Below are 27,497 nucleotides of genomic sequence, written 5' to 3'. Positions count from 1 at the left end.
GGCTTTTGGAATGAAGTCATGAAAACAACAACAAAATCTCTAAATACTTAAACCCTTTGTGAAGGAGCCACAAACCTTAATGACTAGGTAATTTTTTTAAAATTTGGCCAGTGTCATTTCATATGGTAATAATTCCGGAATGATTCAATAAAACCCAAAAATATTTAGAATTGAGAGTCCTCAGTGGTTGATACCTTTTAATGGCTAACTGAAAAGATGGTAACAAATTGCAAGCTTTCGAGACTACACAGGTCTCTTCATCAGGCAAAGACTAAAATAAATTCTGAAGAATCACATATTTATGCACAGAAAAAAAAAACAAAAAACAAAACATGGATAAGACAGGTGACATGAAGCATGCTTCATGTCACCTGTCTTATCCATGGGGTTTTTTTTTTCTGTGCTATGTTGTGCATAAATATGTGATTCTTCGGAATTTCTTTTAGTCTTTGCCTGATGAAGAGACCTGTGTAGTCTCGAAAGCTTGCAATTTGTTACCATCTTTTCAGTTAGCCATTAAAAGGTATCAACCACTGAGGACTCTCAATTCTAAATATTTTCCTATCTACTGGCTAACACGGTACCAAGATACAGTTATATGAAAAAGTTTGGGCACCCCTATTAATCTTAAGCTTAATGTTTTATAAAAATTGTTTTTTTTGCAACAGCTATTTCAGTTTCATATATCTAATAACTGTTGGACACAGTAATGTTTCTGCCTTGAAATGAGGTTTATTGTAGGGTTGAGCGACCTTGACTTTTTTAGGGTCGAGTCATGTTTCGCGAAACCCGACTGTTGGAAAAGTCGAGTCGGGCGAAATCCGCCGATTACTGCGCAAAGTCGAGGATCGGCCGGAACACGAAACCCTATGCACGTCAATGGGGATTTTTTTTTTTTTCTCTCTCTCTCTCTCTCTCTCTCTCCGTCCCAGCACAGAAAATTTCATTTTACACATTCCAAATCGCTACTGCGCACAAACGATAAAATGATGATGGGCGTGCACGCCCTAACCCCTATGTCATCACTCTGCCCACGCTCCTTCATTGGCTGAAAAAATGACGCTAAACACGTCATACGAAACGCGACTTTGGCACCAAGATCGCGTACCGCATGGCCGACCCCACACAGGGATCGGGTCGGGTTTCATGAGACGCCGACTTTACCAAAAGTCGGCGACTTATGAAAATGAACGATCCGTTTCCCTCAACCCTAGTTTATTGTATTAACAGAAAATGTGCAATCTGCATTCAAACACAATTTGACAGGTGCATAAGTATGGGCACCCTTATCATTTTCTTGTTTTAAATACTCCTACCTACTTTTTACTGACTTACTAAAGCACTTTTTTTGGTTTTGTAACCTCATTGAGCTTTGAACTTCATAGCCAGGTGTATGCAATGATGAGAAAAGCTACTTAAAGTGGCCACTTGCAAGTTGTTCTCCTGTTTGAATCTCCTCTGAAGAGTGGCATCATGGGCTCCTCAAAACAACTGTCAAATGATCTGAAAACAAAGATTATTCAACATAGTTGTTCAGGGGAAGGATACAAGCTGTCTCAGAGATTTAACCTGTCAATTTCCACTGTGAGGAACATAGTAAGGAAGTGGAAGAACACAGGTACAGTTCTTGTTAAGGCCAGAAGTGGCAGGCCAAGAAAAACATCAGAAAGGCAGAGAAGAAGAATGGTGAGATCAGTCAAGGACAATCCTCAGACCACCTCCAGAGAGCTGCAGCATCAACTTGCTGCAGATGGTGTCACTGTGCATCGGTCAACTATACAACGCACTTTGCACAAGGAGAAGCTGTATGGGAGAGTGATGCGAAAGAAGCCGTTTCTGCAAGCACGCCACAAACAGTTGGCTGAGGTATGCAAAAGCACATTTGGAGAAGCCAATTTCTTTTTGGAAGAAGGTCCTGTGGACTGATGAAACCAAGATTGAGTTGTTTGGTCATACAAAAAGGCGTTATGCATGGCGGCAAAAAAACACAGCATTCCAAGAAAAACACTTGCTACCCACAGTAAAATTTGGTGGAGGTTCCATCATGCTTTGGGGCTGTGTGGCCAATGCTGGCACCAGGAATCTTGTTAAAGTTGAGGGACGCATGGATTCCTCTCAGTATCAGCAGATTCTTGACAATAATGTTCATGAATCAGTGACAAAGTTGAAGTTACGCAGGGGATGGATCTTTCAGCAAGACAATGATACAAAACACCGCTCCAAATCTACTCAGGCATTCATGCAGAGGTACAATTACACTGTTCTGGAATGGCCATCCCAGTCCCCAGACCTGAATATCATTGAACATCTGTGGGATCATTTGAAGAGGGCTGTCCATGCTCGGCGACCATCAAACTTAACTGAACTGGAATTGTTTTGTAAAGAGGAATGGTCAAAAATACCTTCATCCAGGATCCAGGAACTCATTAAAAGCTACAGGAAGCAACTAGAAGCTGTTATTTTTGCAAAAGGAGGATCTACTAAATATTAATGTCACTTTTCTGGTGAGGTGCCCATACTTATGCACCTGTCAAATTTTGTTTGAATGCAGATTGCACATTTTCTGTTAATACAATAAACCTCATTTCAAGGCAGAAACATTACTGTGTCCAACAGTTATTATATATATGAAACTGAAATAGCTGTTGCAAAAAAAACAATTTTTATAAAACATTAAGCTTAAGATTAATAGGGGTGCCCAAACTTTTTCATATAACTGTATATATCTTTCCTGTATCAATGAAACCCAGTAATTTTGAGATTTTTTTTTCATGACACATTGTACTTTATGTTAGTGGTAAATTTAGCTTCATATGTTTTGCGTTCATTTGTGAAAATATCAGAATTTTGGCCAAAATGTAAAAAAATTCACAACTTTAAACTTTTAATGTTTATATCCTTAACCCCTTAAGCCCCGAGGGTGGTTTGCACGTTAATGACCGGGCCAATTTTTACAATTCTGACCACTGTCCCTTTATGAGGTTATAACTCTGGAACGCTTCAACGGATCTTGGCGATTCTGACATTGTTTTCTCGTGACATATTGTACTTCATGATAGTGGTAAAATTTCTTCGATATAACTTGAGTTTATTTGTGAAAAAAATGAATATTTGGCAAAAATTTTGAAAATTTCGCAATTTTCCAACTTTTAATTTTTATGCCCTTAAATCACAGACATATGTCATGCAAAATACTTAATAAGTAACATTTCCCACATGTCTACTTTACATCAGCACAATTTTGGAACCAAAATTTTTTTTTGTGACGGAGTTATAAGGGTTAAAAGTTGACCAGCAATTTCTCATTTTTACAACACCATTTTTTTTTAGGGACCACATCTCATTTGAAGTCATTTTGACGGGTCTATATGATAGAAAATACCCAAGTGTGACACCATTCTAAAAACTGCACCCCTCAAGGTACTCAAAACCAATTTCAAGAAGTTTATTAACCCTTCAGGTGTTTCACAGGAATTTTTGGAATGTTTAAATAAAAATGAACATTTAACTTTTTTTCACACAAAATTTATTTCAGATCCAATTTGTTTTATTTTACCAAGGGTAACAGGAGAAAATAGACCCCCCAATTTGTTGTACAATTTGTCCTGAGTACGCTGATACCCCATATGTGGGGGTAATCCACTGTTTGGGCGCATGGCAGAGCTCGGAAGGAAAGGAGCGCCATTTGACTTTTCAATGCAAAATTGACTGGAATTGAGATGGGACGCCAAGTTGCATTTGGAGAGCCCCTGATGTGCCTAAACATTGAAACCCCCCACAAGTGACACCATTTTGGAAAGTAGACCCCCTAAGGAACTTATCTAGATGTGTGGTGAGCACTTTGACCCAACAAGTGCTTCACAGAAGTTTATAATGCAGAGCGGTAAAAATAAAAAATCATATTTTTTCACAAAAATGATCTTTTCGCCCCCAATTTTTTATTTTCCCAAGAGTAAGAGAAGAAATTGGACCTCAAAAATTGTTGTGCAATTTGTCCTGAGTACGCTGATACCCCATATGTGGGTGTAAACCATTGTTTGGGCGCAGGGCAGAGCTCGGAAGGGAAGGAGCGCCATTTGACTTTTCAATGCAAAATTGACTGGAATTGAGATGGGACGCCATGTTGCATTTGGAGAGCCCCTGATGTGCTTAAACATTGAAACCCCCCACAAGTGACACCATTTTGGAAAGTAGACCCCCTAAGGAACTTATCTAGATGTGTGGTGAGCACTTTGACCCAACAAGTGCTTCACAGAAGTTTATAATGCAGAGCCGTAAAAATAAAAAAATCATATTTTTTCACAAAAATGATCTTTTCGCCCCTATGTTTTTATTTCCCCAAGGGTAAGAGAAGAAATTAGACCACAAAAGTTGTTGTGCAATTTGTCCTGAGTACGACGATACCCCATATGTGGGGGTAAACCACTGTTTGGGCGCATAGAAGAGCTCGGAAGGGAAGGAGCGCTATTTTACTTTTCAATGCAAAATTGACTGGAATTAAGATGGGATGCCATGTTGCGTTTGCAGAGCCCCTGATGTGCCTAAACATTGAAACCCCCCACAAGTGACACCATTTTGGAAAGTAGACCCCCTAAGGAACTTATCTAGATGTGTGGTGAGCACTTTGACCCAACAAGTGCTTCACAGAAGTTTATAATGCAGAGCCGTAAAAATAAAAATTCTTTTTTTTTTCACAAAAATGATTTTTAGCCCCCAGTTTTGTATTTTCACAAGGGTATCAGGATAAATTGGACCTCAAAAGTTGTTGTCCAATTTGTCCTGAGTATGCTGATACCCCATATGTGGGGGGGAACCACTGTTTGGGCGCATGACAGAGCTCAGAAGGGAAGGAGCGCCATTTGGAATGCAGACTTAAATGGATTGGTCTGCAGGCGTCACGTTGCATTTGCAGAGCCCCTGATGTACCCAAACAGTACAAACCCCCCACAAGTGACCCCATATTGGAAACTAGACCCCCCAAGGAACTTATCTAGATGTGTTGTGAGAACTTTGAACCCCCAAGTGTTTCACTACAGTTTATAACGCAGAGCCGTGAAAATAAAAATTCTTTTTTTTTTTCACAAAAATGATTTTTTAGCCCCCAGTTTTGTATTTTTACAAGGGTATCAGGATAAATTGGACCCCAAAAGTTGTTGTCCAATTTGTCCTGAGTATGCTGATACCCCATATGTGGGGGGGAACCACTGTTTGGGCGCATGACAGAGCTCGGAAGGGAAGGAGCGCCATTTGGAATGCAGACTTAAATGGATTGGTCTGCAGGCGTCACGTTGCATTTGCAGAGCCCCTGATGTACCCAAATAGTACAAACCCCCCACAAGTGACCCCATATCGGAAACTAGACCCCCCAAGGAACTTATCTAGATGTGTTGTGAGAACTTTGAACCCCCAAGTGTTTCACTACAGTTTACAACGCAGAGCCGTGAAAATAAAAAATCCTTTTTTTCCCACAAAACTTATTTTTTGGCCTCCAGTTTTGTATTTTTCCAAGGGTAGCAGGAGAAATTGGACCCCAAAAGTTGTTGTACAATTTGTCCTGAGTACGCTGATACCCCATATGTGGGGGTAAACCACTGTTTGGGCGCATGGGAGAGCTCGGAAAGGAAGTAGCACCGTTTGACTTTTCAATGCAAAATTGACAGGAATTGAGATGGGACGCCATGTTGCGTTTGGAGAGCCACTGATGTGCCTAAACATTGAAACCCCCCCACAAGTGACACCATTTTGGAAAGTAGACCCCCTAAGGAACTTATCTAGATGTGTTTTGAGCGCTTTGACCCACCAAGGGCTTCACAGAAGTTAATAATGCAGAGCCGTAAAAATAAAACAAAAATTTTTTCCCACAAAAATTATTTTTTTAGCCCCCAGTTTTGTATTTTCCCGAGGGTAGCAGGAGAAATTGGACCCCAAAATTTGTTGTCCAAGTTGTCCTGAGTGCGATGATACACCATATGTGGGGAGAACCACTGTTTGGGCGCATGGGAGGGCTCGGAAAGGAAGGAGCGCCATTTGGAATGCAGACTTAGATGGAATGGTCTGCAGGCGTCACATTGCGTTTGCAGAGCCCCTAATGTACCTAAACAGTAGAAACCCCCCACAAGTGACACCATGTTGGAAAGTAGACCCCCTAAGGAACTTATCTAGATGTGTGGTGAGCACTTTGACCCACCAAGGGCTTCACAGAAGTTTATAATGCAGAGCCATAAAAATAAAACAAAAATTTTTTCCCACAAAAATTATTTTTTAGCCCCCAGTTTTGTATTTTCCCGAGGGTAACAGGAGAAATTGGACCCCAATTGTTGTTGTCCAATTTGTCCTGAGTGCGCTGATACCCCATATGTGGGGGGGAACCACCGTTTGGACGCATGTAAGGGCTCGGAAGTGAAGGAGCGCCATTTGGAATGCAGACTTAGATGGAATGGTCTGCAGGCGTCACATTGCGTTTGCAGAGCCCCTAATGTATCTAAACAGTAGAAACCCCCCACAAGTGACACCATGTTGGAAAGTAGACCGCCTAAGGAACTTATCTAGATGTTTGGTGAGCGCTTTGACCCACCAAGGGCTTCACAGAAGTTTATAATGCAGAGCCGTAAAAATAAAAATAAAAATTTTTCCAACATAAAATATTTTTCAGCCCCCGGTTTTGTATTTTCCCGAGGGTAACAGGAGAAATTGGACCCCAAAAGTTGTTGTCCAATTTGTCCTGAGTGCGCTGATACCACATATGTGGGGGGAACCACCGTTTGGATGCATGGGAGGGCTCGGAAGGGAAGGAGCGCCATTTGGAATGCAGACTTAGATGGAATGGTCTGCAGGCGTCACATTGCGTTTGCAGAGCCCCTAATGTACCTAAACAGTAGAAGCCCCACACAAGTGACCCCATTTTGGAAACTAGACCCCCCAAGGAACTTATCTAGATGTGTTGTAAGAACTTTGAACCCCCAAGTGTTTCACTACAGTTTATAACGCAGAGCCGTGAAAATAAAAAATCTTTGTTTTTCCCACAAAAATTATTTTTTAGCCCCCAGTTTTGTATTTTCCCAGGGGTAACAGGAGAAATTGGACCCCAAAGGTTGTTGTCCTATTTGTCCTGAGTACGCTGATACCCCATATGTTGGGGTAAACCCCTGTTTGGGCACACGGGAGAGCTCGGAAGGGAAGGAGCACTGTTTTACTTTTTCAACGCAGAATTGGCTGGAATTGAGATCGGACGCCATGTTGCGTTTGGAGAGCCCCTGATGTGCCGAAACAGTGGAAACCCCCCAATTATAACTGAAACCCTAATCCAAACACACCCCTAACCCTAATCCCAACAGTAACCCTAACCACACCTCTAACCCTGACACACCCCTAACCCTAATCCCAACCCTATTCCCAACCGTAAATGTAATCCAAACCCTAACCCTAACTTTAGCCCCAACCCTAACTGTAGCCTTAACCCTAGCCCCAACCCTAGCCCTAATGGGAAAATGGAAATAAATACTTTTTTTTTATTTTTCCCTAACTAAGGGGGTGATGAAGGGGGGTTTGATTTACTTTTATAGCGAGTTTTTTAGCGGATTTTTATGATTGGCAGCCGTCACACACTGAAAGACGCTTTTTATTGCAAAAAATATTTTTTGCGTTACCATATTTTGAGAGCTATAATTTTTCCATATTTGAGTCCACAGAGTCATGTGAGATCTTGTTTTTTGCGAGACGAGTTGACGTTTTTATTGGTAACATTTTTGGGCACGTCACATTTTTTGATCGCTTTTTATTCCGATTTTTGGGAGGCAGAATGACCAAAAACCAGCTATTCATGAATTTCTTTTGGGGGAGGCGTTTATACCGTTCCGCGTTTGGTAAAATTGATAAAGCAGTTTTATTCGTCGGGTCAGTACGATTACAGCGATATCTCATTTATATCATTTTTTTATGTTTTGGCGCTTTTATACGATAAAAACTATTTTATAGAAAAAATAATTATTTTTGCATCGCTTAATTCTCAGGACTATAACTTTTTTATTTTTTTGCTGATCATGCTGTATGGCGGCTCGTTATTTGCGGGACAAGATGACGCTTTCAGCGGTACCATGGTCATTTATATCAGTCTTTTTGATCGCGTGTTATTCCACTTTTTGTTCGGCGGTATGATAATAAACCGTTGTTTTTTGCCTCGTTTTTTTTTTTTTTTTCTTACGGTGTTTACTGAAGGGGTTAACTAGTGGGCCAGTTTTATAGGTCGGGTCGTTACGGACGCGGCGATACTAAATATGTGTACTTTTATTGTGTTTTTTTATATATTTAGATAAAGAAATGTATTTATGGGAATAATATTTATTTATTTTTTTTCATTATTTTGGAATATTTTTTTTTATTTTTTTTTACACATTTGGAAATTTTTTTTTTAACTTTTTTACTTTGCCCCAGGGGGGGACAATACAGATCGGTGATCTGTCAGTTTGCATAGCACTCTGACAGATCACCGATCTGAGAGAAGTGCAGGCTGCTTCACAGTGCCTGCTCTGAGCAGGCGTCTGTGAAGCCACCTCCCTCCCTGCAGGACCCGGATCCGCGGCCATCTTGGATCCGGGTCTGGAGCAGGCAGGGAGGGAGGTAAGACCCTCGCAGCAACGCGATCACATCGCGTTGCTGCGGGGGGCTCAGGGAAGCCCGCAGGGAGCCCCCTCCCTGCGCGATGCTTCCCTGCACCGCCGGCACATCGCGATCATGTTTGATCGCGGTGTGCCGGGGGTTAATGTGCCGGGGGCGGTCCGTGACCGCTCCTGGCACATAGTGCCGGATGTCAGCTGCGATATGCAGCTGACACCCGGCCGCGATCGGCCGCGCTCCCCCCGTGAGCGCGGCCGATCGCGTATGACGTACTATCCCGTCACCGGGAATTAAGTCCCAGGTCACCTTGACGGGATAGTACGTCATACGGGATTAAGGGGTTAAACCAGCTACTCATGCTGTGCAAAATAAAATGAATAAATAACATTTACCATATGTCTACTTTAAATCATAAAATGTTGCTTTAGCCACCAATTTTTTCAGGAATAGCATGTGTAGTGCTCATTTATTAAGTGAGGAGGCAGTGATCCAACAAAGTTCCAACACAAAGTCTATTTAATGCGGTTACTTCACAGCATTAATGTCCAATTCACACAAGTATACACCATTAATGTCCAATTCACAGCACTACATAGTACCCGGTATCCTTCGGATTGCAGCCAGGCACATATCCTCCAGATTACAGTCACTAAATATGCCAGTCCTCCTCTGACTTGTTGCTGTGGGCGAATGCACCACTGTGTTAAAGGGAATGTGTCACCCCAAAATTCGCCTATAAGCTAAGGCCACCGGCATCAGGGGCTTATCTACAGCGTTCTGTAATGATGTAGATAAGCCCCCGATGTCACCTGAAAGATAAGAATAACAGGTTATATTATACTCACCCAAGGGCGGTCCCGATGCGGTCCGATGGGCGTCGCGGTCTGGGTCCAGTGCCTCCCATCTTCATATGACGTCCTCAGCTTCCTGCCGCGGCTCCTGCGCTGGCATACTTTATCTGCCCTGTTGAGGGCAAATTGGAAAATAGCATTCTTAAAGCCCAGGATGCGGCACCAACTAACATTCCGCATGGGAAATTATTTGTGCCTAAAGCCCTGAGGAGAGCTTTGCTTACGGAATGTCATGAGTCTTGTTTGGCGGGTCATCCAGGGGGTTGCCGAAACAAGAAAGTCAATCAGTTGGAGTTTCTGGTGGCCGGGGTGGCTTAGAGAAATTGCCAAGTGGGTGCGTCAGTGTACCGTGTGTGCTAGGTCTAAGGCTTCTCATGCTCCGGCGTCCTAGTTCTCCATGGACGCATCTTGCAATGAATTTTATCACCGATCTGCCAGTCTCTGACAGTTTTTCTGTTATCTGGGTTGTTGTGGACCGGTTTAGTAAGATATGTCATCTGGTCCCGTTCAATAAATTACCCTGCGCTAAGACACTTGCCAGGGCATTTGTGAAGGAGATTGTCAGACCCCATGGTGTTCCCACGGACACTGTCTCCGATAGGGGACCACAGTTTGTGGCTCACTTTTGGCGCGCCTTTTTTTGACAGACTTAAGGTTCATTTGTCATTTTCGTCAGGCTATCATCCGCAGTCCAATGAACAGACCACAGAGGAAGAACCAGGACGTTGAGCAGTTTTTGAGATGTTTTGTAACTCTCAATGTTTGCTCTCAATAATCATACGTCTTCTTCGGGTGGGTGTTCTCCTTTCTTTTGTTGTACTGGGAAGAATCCATCTTTCGGTCCTTTTTCTAGGATTGGGGCGGCGGTGCTTGAGGAGGAGAGTTTTTCTGGAAATTTGGAAAGGGTTAGGCCCAATGTGTGCCATAATCTTAAACAGGCTAATAGGAGGTCCAAGAAATGTTTGACAAGAGAAGAAGGGAGGCGAGGTTTGTTGTTGGCGACATAGTTTAGTTGTCCGCTAGGAATCTGTGTTTGAAGATCCCTTCTATCTAAAAAGTTGGGGCCGAAGTTGTGTATGACCTTTCAAAGTGGTTCACATTGTCAACTCGGCAGCGGTGAGATTAGACATTCCTTCGTCCTGGAAAATTAATTCAGTTTTTCATGTGTCTTTGCTGAAGAAGGTTGACACGCCAGATAAGGTGGCTATGCCGTCTGCTCCTCCAGAGATCCAAAGACTCTTTACAAGACAGCAGCCAAGACATAATGGCACCATCACAAAGGACACAGATTTGACATTCTACATAATACCAGCTTAGGAGACCATGACCCCGGCTGAAAGAATACAAATCTGCTTCACTGGTCATCACTGAACCATGGATACATTTGAGGTAGTCAGGATTTGGACTCACCGGTCACCTGAACCCCATGGGTACGTTTGCAGAAATCTACGATTGGGACCCATCGGTCACCTGGCTCCATGGAGATGTTCGGAGACGCCAGGTTGTGATCCTGCAGTCAACTAGACAATGGACTGTCATCTTCCTAGGCTTATTGTTGCCTCCTCTCTGCACATTCCACAGGTGGGGTAGTCGGCCCTGAAAGATCTGAAGTAACAGCTGCTCTTATCCCAGCGAGTCAACAGAATGGTGAGACTCTGTGATTTGCAACATATTGAGTATTTTGCGGAGACTGTTCTATGTGCCGTTTGCCTGATTTGTGGTTCAATAAAGTATTGGCACACTGTTTTACCCTCACTCTGTGTTGTCTTAGTATTATGCCCATGGTAAAAGGAGAGCGGGCGTTCGGTGGGATTATCACTGGTCCATGTGGTTTTGGCTAGCAGACCAGGGCACCCACTGACCCCCCGTGTCTTCACAGTGCCATTTTGGAGTTCAGATTTTGCTGGAATGATTTGAGGTTGCCATGTCATATTAGCAGAGCCACTGAGGTGCCAGAACATCAGAAAGCCCCATATGTGACCTCTCTTTACAAAGTGCACCTCCCAATGAATTCATCCTACAACAAGCAGTAACCACCGACAGACCAAACCGCTGCACAACCAGCTCTACCCTCACCTACAGTATTCTCACCCATCCCTTGTAGATTGTGAGCCCTCGCAGGCAGGGTCCTCTCTCCTCATTTACCAGTCGTGTGTATTGATTATTATGTATACCCCTCCTCATATGTAAAGCGCCATGGAATAAATGGAGCTATAATAAATAATAATAATAATCTAGAGGTGCAGTGATCATAATGACACCACATGTGCCTCACAGAATTTTATACCATTGGGCGGTGAAGAAAGAAAAATTATATTTTTACCAGTAAAATCTTGTTTTAATTCCAAGTTGTTAATTTTTCTAGGGGCTAATAGGAAAGTTGGACCTCCGTTTGTTGTAAAAATTACTCCTGAGTGTGCCAATACCCTACATGTAATCAGGAAATACTTTTCAGGCACAGTGCAAAGCTTAGAAGGGAAGCAGCACCATATCATAGTGCAGATTATACTGTTTTGGTTTGCGGGTGCAATGACCCTCTAGGAGAGCCCCTGAGGTGCCAGAACAGCAGAATCCCTCATAAGTCCCGATTTTACAAACTACATCTCTTGATTTTGCTGAAATGGTTTGAGGTTGCCATGTTACATTGGCAGAGCTGCTGAGGTGCCAGAACAGCAGAAATCCCCCATATGTGACCTAATTTTACAAACTACCTCCCAATGAATTCATCTAGGGGTGCAGTGATCATATTGACAACACAGGTGTGTCATAGATTTTTATACCATTAGGCAGTGAAGAAAAATAATTACATTTTTACCACCAAAATTTTGTTTTAGCCCCAGATTTTACATTTTCATACTGGACAGTAGGTAAAAATGTCACTAATATTTGTCCCACAATATGTGCTGAACGTGGAAATAACCTATACAGTACAGCTTAGCCATACGGCAAGACTCGGAGGGAAGGAACGCTATTTGCCTCACGGAGAGCAAGTTTTCCTAGAATAGTTTGCAGACTCCATATATAGAGCCCCTAAGTGCTAGAAGAGCAGAATCCCCTTTCAAGTGACTCAATTTTGGAAATTTTACCCTTCTATAATTATACCTCTTTATACCTAATTTATCTACCAGAAACAAGCAGCAGTGGATGTTGCTGAGTAAAAAGTGTAAACTGCCTTTCTAATGCTCAGTACATTGTAGTCCCCAGTACATTGTAGTTACCAACATGATGTAGTGACCAGTACGTTGTATAGCACTGCTCATGCTTCTCCAGACACACACCTGTAAATTAGGAGGGCTCTCACTGCTACAGAAATGCCAAACATGTGGACGTTAAATATGGTTTATGCACACTGGGGCTCAGAAGGGAGGGAGGAATTTGGATTTGGGTACGTAGAATTTGTTGGTTTTTTTGGGGGGGAGCGAGGAGTCATTTCACTTTTTCAGAGCCTTTGCACTACCAGTAACGTAGAAGCCCCTTATAAAGTGAGCTTTTTTTGTAGATTGATTTTAAGCTTTTGTTGGGAACATTTTACACAATATTTGTGATCACATTTATCCTGTGCTTTATGCTGAGAACTTATACTGAGGTTTCAGTTTGATTCAGATAAAACCCCCGAAGGATCCATTCATGATAATAAAGCAGCAGAGTTACTCTGGACTACATCTGGCCTCTGTTTAGTGTTGTCCTTTTTTAGAAGTGCACAAAACTGTGGTGGACTGCCCTTTTATGCACGTCTAAAAATACGGACACCACCGGGTTACAGGTCAAATGGTGTCCACAGTGACTCCATCTGCCTCATTATAGGGAATCTTCCACTGAGGATTCCGTTTGAATCATGCATTAGTAAGCGCTGAACGCTGTAAGTGCTCAGCACAAAGCACAGAAAAAATATGAGTCAAGCCTTACTGCAATCTTTGGGATGCAGAATGAACAATTCAACAGCAGGTGGATAATTGGTTTTATTTATTTTTTTCCGCCATTGCTTGTGCGGCATAAGTAATTAGATGATTTTATTCTGTGGGTCAGTGCAATTACAGCAATTTATATCTTTTTTAATGTTTTGCTGCTGTCAAACACTAGAAGACGCTTTTTTTTTTCAAAAACTAGATTTTGCATTACCCTATTTTGCCAATCATGTGAGGGATTTTTTTTATCTGGATGAATTGACTTTCTTATTGGTACCATTTTTGGACACATGACTATTTTTGATTGCTTTCGATTCCGATTTTTGGGAGGCAGAATGAACAAAAACCAGCAATTCAGGAACTGTTTTTTTGAGGGTTTTTTATGCCGTTCTGGATGTGATAAAATTGATAAGGCAGCTTTATTCTTTGGGTCAGTACACTTACAGCGATACTACGTTTATATAATTTTTTATGTTTAGGAGTTTTTACACAATAAAAACTATTTTATAAAAAAAATATTATTATTATTGCATCACTTTATTCTGAGAGCTATAACTTTTTTTATTTTTCCGCTGATGGACCTGTATTGCAGTTTGTTTTTTTGTGGGACAAGATGATGGTTTCAGCTTTGACATTTTTATTTATAGTTGTCTTTTTTAACACGTTTTATACAACTTTTTGTTCGGCAGTATAAAGCATAGTTTTTTTATTTGCTTATTTATTTACAGCATTCTATGAAGGTGTTAACTAACTAGTATGACATTTTTATAGGGCGGGTCATTCCGAACTCAGAGATACCAAATATGTGAACTTTTTTTGCTTATTTCTTTTTTCATACAAATATTTATTTAAGGGAACAATATTTTTTAAAATTTCGTGATTAATTTTTTTTTTATATATACCGTATATATTTTTACACTTTTTTACTTATACCCAGTACTCTGAATCCAGTTTTATAACTGGATTCAGAGTACTGGGTATAAGTAAAAAAGTGTAAAAATATATACGGTATATATATAAAAAAAAATTAATCACGAAATTTTAAAAAATATTGTTCCCTTAAATAAATATTTAAATTAAATATTTAGCAATGCAGGAGCATAACTGTCAGTTTTCAACTGACAGAAGCCTCTTAGACCAGAGCAGCTGGCAGACCCAGAGGTCATAATGATGATTTTGGGTTGCCATAGCAACGATCGGGCCCTCGCGATGAAATCACAGGGGAGCAGATCCCAAAGGCGAAGGAGCCCCCTCATTCCTTCAGCCTCCTAAATGCTATGACTGCTATTGATCACAACATTTAGGGGCGTAAAATGGCCCAGGAGTTGGTGCGAGCACTGCTCTCGGCTGTGACAGCTGGAGCTCAGCTATCACTTAGGCCGGCGTCACACATGCGTGTTTTACGGACGTAAGAGCGCAGAAACTACGTCCGTAAAACTCGCATAACATACGGCACAATTATTCTCAATGGGGCTGCTCCTATCAGCCGTATATTACGGATCCGTAATATATGGCTTTCTACGGCCGTACAAAATGGCAGCATGCTGCGTTTGTCAGCGTATTGCGCAAAAAAATCGCCAATGAAAGTCTATGGGGGCGAGAAAAATACGGATTCCACACGGACCAGCAGTGTGACTTGCGAGAAATACGCAGCGGTGTTAGTGAAAAGTCGGTAATTCAATTGCCGGCTTTTCATTTCTCCTGCCTAAACCCGACAGGATATGAGACATGGTTTACATATAGTAAACTATCTCATATCCCCTTTTTTTTTTGCATATTCTACACTACTAATGTTAGTAGTGTGTATGTGCAAAATTTCAGCGCTGTAACTGCTAAAATAAAGGGTTAAATGGCGGAAAAAATTGGCATGGGCTCCCGCGCAATTTTCTCCGCCAGAATGGTAAAGCCAGTGACTGAGGGCAAATATTAATAGCCAGGAGAGGGTCCATGGTTATTGGCCCCCCCGTGGCTAAAAACATCTGCCCCCAGCCACCCCAGAAAAGGCACACCTGGAAGATGCGCCTATTCTGGCACTTGGCCACTCTCTTCCCACTCCCTGTAGCGGTGGGATATGGGGTAATGAAGGGATAATGCCACCTTGCTATTGTAAGGTGACATTAAGCCAGATTAATAATGGAGAGGCGTCAATTATGACACCTATCCATTATTAATCCAATTGTTTGAAAGGGTTAAAAAACACACACACACATGATTTAAAAGTATTTTAATGAAATAAACACAGCGGTTGTTTTAATATTTTATTGCTCTCTCAATCCATTTGCAGGCCCTCGCTTGGCAAAATAATAAACGCACAAGATACATACCCTCAGCTGAACCGTCACGTCCCATGATGTAATCCATCTGAAGGGGTTAAAATAAATTACAAGCAGGAGCCCTGCTAATGCAGCTGTGTGCTCGTGCTTGTAATTCCCTGGCAAATGAATGAAATGTAGGTCAATGACCTACATTTCCTTCAGTCGCGGTGATGCGCCCCCTGGTGGATGTCCTCATATGACCTGGAGCGTGGGAAAAAGTTCCCAGGCTGCAGTTCATGAGAACATCCAGCAGGGGCGCATCACCGCAACTGAATGTAAGTATAAATCACTCTGCTTTCCTTTCAGCACCCGGGGATTACAGGCACGAGCGAGTGGTTTATCGCAGCTCGTGCCTGTAATATTAGTTAACCCCTTCAGATGGATTACCTCGTGGGACGTGATCGGACATCAGAAGGTATGTATCTTGTGCGTTTATTATTTTGCCAAGCGAGGGCCTGCAAATGGATTGAGAGAGCAATAAAATATTAAAACAACCGCTGTGTTTATTTCATTAAAATACTTTTAAATCATGTGTGTGTGTTTTTTTTAACCCTTTCAAACAATTGGATTAATAATGGATAGGTGTCATAATTGACGCCTCTCCATTATTAATCTGGCTTAATGTCACCTTACAATAGCAAGGTGGCATTAACCCTTCATTACCCCATATCCCACCGCTACAGGGAGTGGGAAGAGAGTGGCCAAGTGCCAGAATAGGCGCATCTTCCAGATGTGCCTTTTCTGGGGTGGCTGGGGGCAGATGTTTTTAGCCACGGGGGGGCCAATAACCATGGACCCTCTCCTGGCTATTAATATCTGCCGTCAGTCACTGGCTTTACCATTCTGGCGGAGAAAATTGCGCGGGAGCCCACGCCAATTTTTTCCGCCATTTAACCCTTTATTTTAGCAGCTACAGCGCTGAAATTTTGCACATACACACTACTAACATTAGTAGTGTGGAATATGCAAAAAAAAAGGGGATATGAGATGGTTTACTGTATGAAAACCATGTCTCATATCATGTCGGGTTTGTGCAGGAGAAATGAAAAGCCGGCAATTGAATTACCGGCTTTTCACAGATATCGCGCTGAATGAAATCTAAATACAGAATATATATATATGTGTCTCAATGACATATATATATATATATATATATATATATATATATATATATATATATATACTGTATATATGTTTTCCCGAACATTTGAGAACATAAATCCATTAGATGTCGGTTTTGCAAGCCTGCGCGAAAATCTCGCAGTACGGATGCCATACGGATTACATACGGAGGATGCCATGCGCAAAATACGCTGACACACCCTGACTACGGATCAATATTTTGTGAACATTTCTCCGTATTACGGCCGTAGTACGGACGTATAATACGTGGCGTATTGTCTTACGCCGAGTGTGACGCCGGCCTTACACTGAGGTCCCAGAGGCACAGCTCATACTGGCGACCCACTCCTCTGCATCCATGTCTGAACTTTCATCTGTTTTCTCGATATACTGTTTGTAAGGTAAGAAAAAAATAATAGAAAAAAATTGGAGTCCTGCTCAACAGGACTGGATTTTCCTTTCTTTATTTTTCAAAAGAAAATATAGTGCATACAAAACAAAAATTTACATGGTCGACATGACCCAGTCGACGCGTATCGACTGCACTAGGCAGTCCTACTCATGAGTAAGACCGCCTAGGGCAGTCGAAACGCGTCGACTGGGTCATGTCGACTGTGGAAATTTTTACTTTGTATGCACTATATTTTCTTTTCAAAAAGAAAAGCAAAATCCAGTCCTGTTGAGCCAGAATGTTTTCTATTATCCTTGATGAGAGGCCAGGGTAAAGCCGGTGTATGAGTCCCAGGTGGATGAGCATAGAGCAACTGGGTGAGCTGGAATTAAGCTTTTATAAGAGAAAAAAACATTTGTCACCACTGCAATAAGTCTCAGGAAGATTGCAAAAAAAATGAACATGTATATTGTTACATGTCTATTTCGATAATAAAATTTATATTGCATTTATAAAGAAGTACCTGAGTGGCTTAGCTGGCAACCTTTTTTTCTTAAAATATCTTCAATTGTTGAGTCAAATATTAGTTTAACATTTTGAAGTAGTCCCTGTAGATAAAAATAAAAAAGTATTAAAAGTGGTCATAATTATCTGTCATTTACCATAATTATCTGTCATTTACCAAACACTGACTCCATTGAACATAAACAAAAACAATGTTGTACTCATGAAGTTTGTTAAAACTAATGTTTTCCTTCATACATCTTCTCAGATTCTAATGTTCCTAAATAACAGATCCGGATAATAAAGTATACTGCTTAACAACGTATAAGGTGGGTAGAATGTGAAACTGCTAGTTGTCATTATAAACTGCTGTGTAAACGTTTGGTTGCATGAGTATGCTGAGAGACTGTTCAGATGTTATTTCTACTATGATCATTAATGTATACATGAATTGTTACCAGGGCTGGCGTTAGGGTGTGGGCATTTGCCTAGGGCCCATACTCCCCCAACCATGTGACCGCTTTGGGGCCCATGAGACAGGGGGCCCGATGCCTGTGCCAGCTTTGGGCCACCCCCTCTCCCAACCAGTGCCCAGCATCGCACATTCAACTGTATCGGCCAATCTTAACGCTGCAAAGAACGGAGCAGCGAGGGGAAACGGGGAGAAGTGAGCAATGTATTTTTTTAAATCAGTGAGGTGGCCATAATACTGGAGGACTGTGGGGTGTGCTTTATACTACATCATGGTTGCATTATGCTATATGGGGGCCGCATTGTACTATATGTATTATATGGGGACTGCATTATGCTATATTGTGCTTAATTATACTACACTAGATGGTGGCCCGACTCTAACGCATCGGGTATTCTAGAATATGTATGTCCACGTAGTATATTGCCCAGTCACGTAGTATATTCCCCAGCCAAGTAGTATATTGCCCAGCCACGTAGTATATTGCCCAGCCACGTAGTATATTGCCCAGTTATGTAGTATATTGCCCAGTTACATTGTATATTGCCCAGTGACGTAGTATATTGTCCAGTGACGTAGTATATTGCCCAGTGATGTAGTATATTGCCCAGTGACGTAGTATATTGCCCAGTGACGTAGTATACAGCACAGAGCCACGTAGTATATTGCCCAGCAACGTAGTATATTGCCCAGCCACGTAGTATATTGCACAGCCCATGTAGTATATTGCCCAGCTACGTAGTGTATTGCCCAGCCACGTATGACACAGGTTAAAAAAATTAAAAATAAACACTCACCTTCCGCAGGCACGTTGTAGCTCTGTGGCCTGTGTGGGGTGCAGGCGGCAGCTTCCGGTCCCAGGGTGTGATGACGTCGCGGTCACGTGACCGTGTCGCGGTCACATGACCGTGACGTCACGGCAGGTCCTTGTCGCGCAGGACTTGTGATGACGTCGCGGTCACATGACCGTGACGTCATGGCAGGTCCTTCTGCCAGACCATCCTTGCCACCGGAACGTGCCGCTTGCATCGCGAGGGGCGGGAAAGGCGGCGTAAGTGAGTATATAATCATTTTTAATTTTTTTAATTATTTTTAACATTAGATGTTTTTACTATTGACGCTGCATAGGCTGCATCAATAGTAAAAAACTTGGTCACACAGGGTTAATAGCAGCGGTACCCCCGGCATAACACGGTCCGCTACCGCCGGCATTAACCCTGTGTGAGCGGTGACCAGAGGGGTGTATGCGGGCGCCGGGCAGTGAGTGTAGGGAGTAAGGAGCGGCCATTTTCTTCCGGACTGTGCGCATCGCTGATTGGTCGTGGCAATGGTCGTGGGCGTTTTGCCACGACCAATCAGCGACTTGGATTCCATGACAGACAGAGGCCGCGACCAATGAATATCCGTGACAGACAGAAGGACAAACAGACAGAAAGACGGAAGTGACCCTTAGACAATTATATAGTAGATGGAGCTGCAATGATGTGTGCATTATGCTATATGTGCTATATGGTGCTGATTTATGCATACTATATGGGGACTGCATTATACCATATGGGGGCTACATTATACTCTAACAAGGACTATGGGGTATGCATTATACTACATTTACTATATGGGAACTTCATTATACTCTATCAAAGACTATGGTCTGTGCATTATACTATATGGGAGCTGCATTATATTCTATCAAGGACTATGGGGTGTGCATTATACTATATGTGAGCTGCAATGTACTCTATCAAGGACTATAGGGTGAGTATTATACTATATTTACTATATGGGAGCTGCATTATACACTATCAGGGACAACAGACTGTGCATTAAACTATATGGGAGCTTAATTATACTATATCAAAGACTACAGGCTGTGCATTATACTATATGGGAGCTACAGCATACTCTATCAAAGACTATGTGGGGTGCATTTGTGCAATACACTATATGTACCATATAGGAGCTGCATTATACTTTATCAAGGACTATGGGGTGTACATTTGTGCAATATACTATATGTACTATATGGAAGCTGCATTATACTCTATCAAGGACTATGGGGTGTACATTTGTGCAATAAACTATATGTACTATATGGGAGCTGCATTATACTATATAAAGGGCTAAAGGCTGTATATTATACTATATGGGAGTTGCTTTATACTCTATCAAGTAGGATAGGCTTTGCATTATAATACATAGTAGCTGTATTATACTCTATCAAGGACTATAAGGCGTGCATTACACTATATGGAAGCTGCATTATACTCTTTCAAGGACCATGGGGTGTACATTTGTGCAATAAACTACATGTACTATATGGGAGCTGCATTAACATTATCAAGGACTATGGTCTGTGCATTATACGACATTTACTATATACAACCCCTGGCAAAAATTATGGATTCTCCGGCCTTGGAGGATGTTCATTCAGTGGTTTAATGTTGTAGAAAAAAAGCAGATCACAGACATGGCACAAAACTAAAGTCATTTCAAATGGCAACTTTCTGGCTTTAAGAAACACTAAAATAAATCAAGAACAAAAAATGTGGTAGTCAGTAATAGTTACTTTTTTAACCAAGCATAGGGGAAAAATTATGGAATCACTCAATTCTGAGGAAAAAATGATGGAATCACCCTGAAAATTTTCATACCCAAAAATAACACCTGGATCAAATTAGATCTGCTCGTTAATCTGCATCTAAAAAGGAGTGATCACTGTTATGATCCTAGTGGCTGAGGATCGCAAAACAGACTAGCTAAGTTAATGAATATAGACACGAGCTCTAGGAAGGTGGTAACTGGACTGACCGCAAACCTGATCCTAACCAAACACACTAAAGGTAGCCGGTGAACGTGCCTAAAATCCTGGACGTCTCGACGCAGCCTGAGAAACTATCTACTCCTAGAGGGAAAGTAAGACCTCGCTTGCCTCAGAGAAATCACCCCAAAGATATAGGAAGCCCCCAACAAATAATAACGGTGAGGTAAGGGGAAAATACAAACGTAGAAATGAAAACAGATTCAGCAAATGAGGCCCACTAATACTAGATAGCAGAAGACAGATAGGGAACTGTGCGGTCAGTAAAAAACCCTATGCAAAATATCCACGCTGAGAATACAAGAACCCCCACACCAACTAACGGTGTGAGGGGAGAAACTCAGCCCCCTAGAGCTACCAGCAAGCAAGGAAATCACATATTAGCAAGCTGGACAAGAAACAAAAATAAACCAAGAAACATATGAACACTGATGATCAAAAAAATGACCAAAGAAAAACTTAGCTTCTCTTGAAGAGACTGATAACGAAGGCATGCAGGAGAGCTCCAAAATAGCACTGAAGACATTGACAGCAGGCAACAACTGATAGTCCAGGTGAGCTAAATAGGAAACAGCTAACAGATAACGAGACAGCTGATCCAGCCTCAGACCTGCAGAATGACACAAAGAGCCACCAGAGGGAGCCCAAAGACAGCACTCACACAGTACCACTTGTGACCACAAGAGGGAGCCCAAAAACAGAGTTCACAACAGTACCCCCCCCTTGAGGAGGGGTCACTGAACCCTCATCAAAACCCCCAGGGCGATCAGGATGAGCCACATGGAAGGCATGAACCAAATCGGCCGCATGAACATCAGAGGCGACAACCCAGGAATTATCCTCCTGACCATAGCCCTTCCACTTAACCAAATACTGAAGCCTCCGTCTAGAAATACGAGAATCCAAGATCTTCACCACGTACTCCAATTCGCCCTCAACCAGCACCGGGGCAGGAGGCTCAACAGAAGGAACCACAGGCACCACATACCTCCGCAACAAAGACCTATGGAACACGTTATGAATGGCAAACGACGCTGGGAGGTCCAAACGAAATGACACCGGGTTAAGGATTTCCAAAACCTTATAAGGACCAATGAAGCGAGGCTTGAATTTAGGAGAGGAGACCTTCATAGGAACATACCGAGAAGACAGCCATACCAAATCCCCAACACGAAGTCGGGGACCCACACCGCGACGGCGATTGGCAAAGCGCTGAGCCTTCTCCTGTGACAACTTCAAATTGTCCACCACATGGTTCCAAATCTGCTGCAACCTATCCACCACAGAATCCACCCCAGGACAGTCAGAAGGCTCAACCTGACCCGAGGAAAAACGAGGATGAAAACCAGAATTGCAGAAAAAAGGCGAAACCAAAGTAGCAGAACTAGCCCGATTATTAAGGGCAAACTCGGCCAATGGCAAAAAAGTCACCCAATCATCCTGATCAGCAGAAACAAAACATCTTAAATAAGTTTCCAAGGTCTGATTAGTTCGCTCGGTTTGGCCATTCGTCTGAGGATGGAAGGCCGACGAAAAAGACAAATCAATGCCCATCTTAGCACAAAAGATCCGCCAAAATCTGGACACAAACTGGGATCCTCTGTCAGACACAATATTTTCAGGGATGCCGTGCAAGCGAACCACATTCTGAAAAAATAGAGGAACCAAATCGGAGGAGGAAGGCAACTTAGGCAAGGGCACCAAATGGACCATTTTGGAAAAACGATCACACGCCACCCAGATGACAGACATTCTCTGAGAGACTGGAAGATCCGAAATAAAATCCATGGAAATGTGCGTCCAAGGCCTCTTCGGGACAGGCAAAGGCAAAAGCAAACCGCTGGCACAAGAACAGCAAGGCTTAGCCCGAGCACAAATCCCACAGGACTGCACAAAGGAACGCACATCCCGCGACAAGGAAGGCCATCAGAAGGACCTAGCCACCAAATCTCTGGTACCAAAAATCCCAGGATGGCCTGCCAACACCGAAGAATGAACCTTGGAAATAACTCTGCTGGTCCATCTATCTGGGACAAACAGTCTCTCTGGTGGGCAACGGTTAGGTCTATCCACCTGAAATTTCTGCAGTACTCGTCGCAAATCTGGGGAAATGGCAGACAAAATCACTCCCTCTCTGAGGATACCAGCCGGCTCTGAAACTCCCGGAGAGTCAGGCACAAAACTCCTAGAAAGAGCATCAGCCTTCACGTTCTTCGAACCAGGCAGGTACGAGACCACGAAATCGAAACGGGAGAAAAACAACGACCAACGAGCCTGTCTAGGATTCAGCCGCTTGGCAGACTCGAGATAAATCAGATTTTTGTGATCAGTCAAGACCACCACACGATGCTTAGCTCCCTCGAGCCAATGTCGCCACTCCTCAAATGCCCACTTCATAGCCAACAACTCCCGATTACCAACATCATAATTCCGCTCGGCAGGCGAAAACTTTCTTGAAAAGAAAGCACAAGGCTTCATCACAGAGCAATCAGAGCTTCTCTGCGACAAAACAGCCCCTGCTCCAATCTCAGAAGCATCAACCTCGACCTGAAAAGGAAGAGAGACATCAGGCTGACACAAAACTGGAGCCGAAGAAAACCGGCGCTTCAGCTCCCGAAACGCTTCTACGGCCGCAGGAGACCAATTAGTCACATCAGAACCCTTCTTGGTCAAATCCGTCAAGGGTTTAACCACGCCAGAAAAATTAGCAATGAAGCGACGGTAAAAGTTAGCAAAACCCAAGAACTTCTGAAGACTCTTAACAGATGTAGGCTGAGTCCAGTCATGAATAGCCTGGACCTTGACTGGGTCCATCTCAATAGTAGAAGGAGAAAAAATAAAACCCAAAAAGGAAACCTTCTGTACTCCGAAGAGACATTTTGAGCCCTTCACAAATAAGGCATTAGCACGCAGAACCTGAAATACCATCCTGACCTGCTTCACATGGGACTCCCAGTCCTCAGAAAAGACCAAAATGTCATCCAGATACACAATCATAAATTTATCCAGATATTCTCGGAAGATGTCATGCATGAAGGACTGGAACACAGAAGGAGCATTAGAGAGTCCAAAAGGCATCACCAAGTACTCAAAATGGCCTTCGGGCGTATTAAATGCTGTTTTCCATTCATCCCCCTGCTTAATACGCACAAGGTTATACGCACCACGAAGATCTATTTTGGTGAACCAACTGGACCCCTTAATCCGAGCAAACAGATCAGATAATAATGGCAAAGGATACTGAAATTTGACCGTGATTTTATTTAGAAGACGATAATCTATACAAGGTCTCAGAGAACCATCCTTCTTGGCCACAAAAAAGAATCCTGCACCAAGAGGGGAGGAGGACGGGCGAATATGTCCCTTCTCTAAAGACTCCTTTATATAACTCCGCATCGCGGCATGTACTGGTACAGACAAATTAAAAAGTCGTCCCTTAGGGAACTTACTACCTGGAATCAAATTTATAGCGCAATCACAATCCCTGTGAGGAGGCAGGGCACCGGATCTGGGCTCATCAAATACATCCTGGTAGTCCGACAAAAACTCAGGGACCTCAGAAGGAGTGGAAGAAGCAATTGACACCAAAGGAGCATCGCCATGAATCCCCTGGCAACCCCAACTTGAAACAGACATAGCTTTCCAATCCAGAACTGGATTATGGGCCTGCAGCCATGGCAGACCCAAAACGACAACATCATGCAAATTATGCAGCACAAGAAAGCGAATCACCTCCTGATGTACAGGAGTCATGCACATGGTCACTTGAGTCCAATATTGAGGCTTATTCTCAGCCAATGGTGTAGCATCAATTCCCCTCAGTGGAATAGGGAATTCCAAAGGCTCCAGGACAAAACCACAGCGCCTGGCAAACGACAAATACATCAGATTCAGGGCAGCACCTGAATCCACAAAAGCCATAACCGAGTAAGATGACAAAGAACAAATTAAAGTAACAGACAAAATGAATTTAGGCTGTATAGTACCAATGGTGACAGGTTTAGCGATTTTTTTTAAGCGCTTAGAGCATGCTGAGATAACATGAGTAGAATCACCACAGTAAAAGCACAACCCATTTTGACGTCTATGACTTTGCCGCTCAATTCTGGTCAGAATTCTGTCACATTGCATAGACTCAGGTCTCTGTTCAGAAAACACCGCCAGAGGATGCGCTGATTTGCGCTCCCGCAAACGCCGATCAATCTGAATGGCCAAAGCCATTGAGTCATTCAGACTTGCAGGCATGGGGAACCCCACCATAACATTCTTAATGGCTTCAGAAAGACCTTCTCTGAAATTTGCAGCCAGGGCACACTCATTCCATTGAGTAAGCACTGACCATTTCCTAAATCTTTGACAATACACCTCTGCTTCATCCTGGCCCTGAGAGAGAGCTAGCAAGGCCTTTTCTGCCTGGTTCTCAAGATTAGGTTCCTCATAAAGCAATCCAAGCGCCAGAAAAAACGCATCCACATTCAGCAATGCAGGATCTCCCGGCGCCAGGGAGAAAGCCCAATCTTGCGGGTCGCCACGTAACAGGGAGATAACAATTCTAACTTGCTGAGCGGAATCACCAGAGGAACGAGGTATCAAAGAAAGAAATAATTTACAATTATTCTTAAAATTCAGAAACCTAGATCTATCTCCAGAAAACAACTCAGGAATAGGTATCTTTGGCTCTGACATAGGGCTATGAACAACAAAATCCTGAATGCTTTGCACCCTTGCAGCAAGATGATCCACACTAGAAGTCAGACTCTGAATATCCATGTCTGCAGCTGAACTCAAAACCACCCAGAGATTAAGGGGATGAGAGAAGCTGGAAAGACTGCAGCAAAGGTAGAGGAAAAAAAAAAAAATTGTACTCAGGACTTCTCTTATCCCACTTCTGCGATGCATTAAACACTTTTTGGCCTGCTGTACTGTTATGATCCTAGTGGCTGAGGATCGCAAAACGGACTAGCTAAGTTAATGAATATAGACACGAGCTCTAGGATGGTGGTAACTGGACTGAACGCAAACCTGATCCTAACCAAACACACTAAAGGTAGCCGGTGAACGTGCCTAAATTCCTGGACGTCTCGACGCAGCCTGAGAAACTATCTACTCCTAGAGGGAAAGTAAGACCTCGCTTGCCTCAGAGAAATCACCCCAAAGATATAGGAAGCCCCCAACAAATAATAACGGTGAGGTAAAGGGAAAATACAAATGTAGAAATGAAAACAGATTCAGCAAATGAGGCCCACTAATACTAGATAGCAGAAGACAGATAGGGAACTGTGCGGTCAGTAAAAAACCCTATGCAAAATATCCACGCTGAGAATACAAGAACCCCCACACCAACTAACGGTGTGAGGGGAGAAAATCAGCCCCCTAGAGCTACCAGCAAGCAAGGAAATCACATATTAGCAAGCTGGACAAGAAACAAAAATAAACCAAGAAACATATGAACACTGATGATCAAAAAAATGACCAAAGAAAAACTTAGCTTCTCTTGAAGAGACTGATAACGAAGGCATGCAGGAGAGCTCCAAAATAGCACTGAAGACATTGACAGCAGGCAACAACTGATAGTCCAGGTGAGCTAAATAGGAAACAGCTAACAGATAAGGAGACAGCTGATGCAGCCTCAGACCTGCAGAATGACACAAAGAGCCACCAGAGGGAGCCCAAAGACAGCACTCACACAGTACCACTTGTGACCACAAGAGGGAGCCCAAAAACAGAGTTCACAACAGATCACACCTTGGAGAGCTGTTGCACCAAGTAGACTAACATGAACTATGGCTCCAACACGAGAGATGTCAATTGAAACAAAAGAGCGGATTATCAAGCTCTTAAAATAGGGTAAATCATCACGCAATGTTGCAAAAGATGTTGGCTGTTCACAGTCAGCTGTGTCTCAAATCTGGACCAAATACAAACAAAATGGGAAGGTTGTTAAAGGCAAACATACTGGTAGACCAAGGATGACATCAAAGCGTCAAGACCGGAACCTTAAAGGGAATCTGTCACCCCAAAATTGGCCTATAAACTAAGGCCACCGGCATCAGGGGCTTATCTACAGCATTCTGTAATGCTGTAGATTGCTCAGGATACATCGCGGGCCTATCTACAGCATTACAGAATGCTGTAGATAAGCCCCTGATGCTGGTGGCCTTAGTTTATAGGCCAATTTTGGGGTGACAGATTCCTTTCAAAGCAATATGTCTCCAAAACAGGAAATGAACATCAAAACAAATGAGGAATAAATGGGTGGAAACTGGAGTCAACATCTATGACCGGACTGTAAGAAACCGCCTAAAGGAAATGGGATTTACATACAGAAAAGCTAAATGAAAGCCATCATTAACACCTAAACAGAAAAAAACAAGGTTACAATGGGCTAAGGAAAAGCAATCGTGGACTGTGGATAACTTGATGAAAGTCATATTCAGTGATGAATCACAAATCTGCATTGGGCAAGGTGATGATGTTGGAACTTTTGCTTGGTGCCGTTTCAATGA

At 42.7% G+C, this 27,497-nt stretch overlaps 1 protein-coding gene across 1 annotated transcript in view; it reads right to left on the bottom strand.

The window, feature by feature from the left end:
* Window positions 1–27,497, bottom strand: part of THBS2 (thrombospondin 2) — a 471,688-nt gene that overhangs the window by 305,259 nt on the left and 138,932 nt on the right. Inside the window, exon 4 of the mRNA XM_077283271.1 lies at window positions 17,721–17,805. Within this exon, the coding sequence (XP_077139386.1) occupies window positions 17,721–17,805 (85 nt within the window). The remainder of the gene's footprint in view (window positions 1–17,720; window positions 17,806–27,497) is intronic.

Source organism: Ranitomeya variabilis, chromosome 2, assembly GCF_051348905.1.
Source record: "Ranitomeya variabilis isolate aRanVar5 chromosome 2, aRanVar5.hap1, whole genome shotgun sequence".
NCBI classification, from domain to species: Eukaryota; Metazoa; Chordata; class Amphibia; order Anura; family Dendrobatidae; genus Ranitomeya; species Ranitomeya variabilis.
Note: the sequence above shows the minus strand (reverse complement) of the source record. Positions and strands in the feature narration are given on the sequence as shown.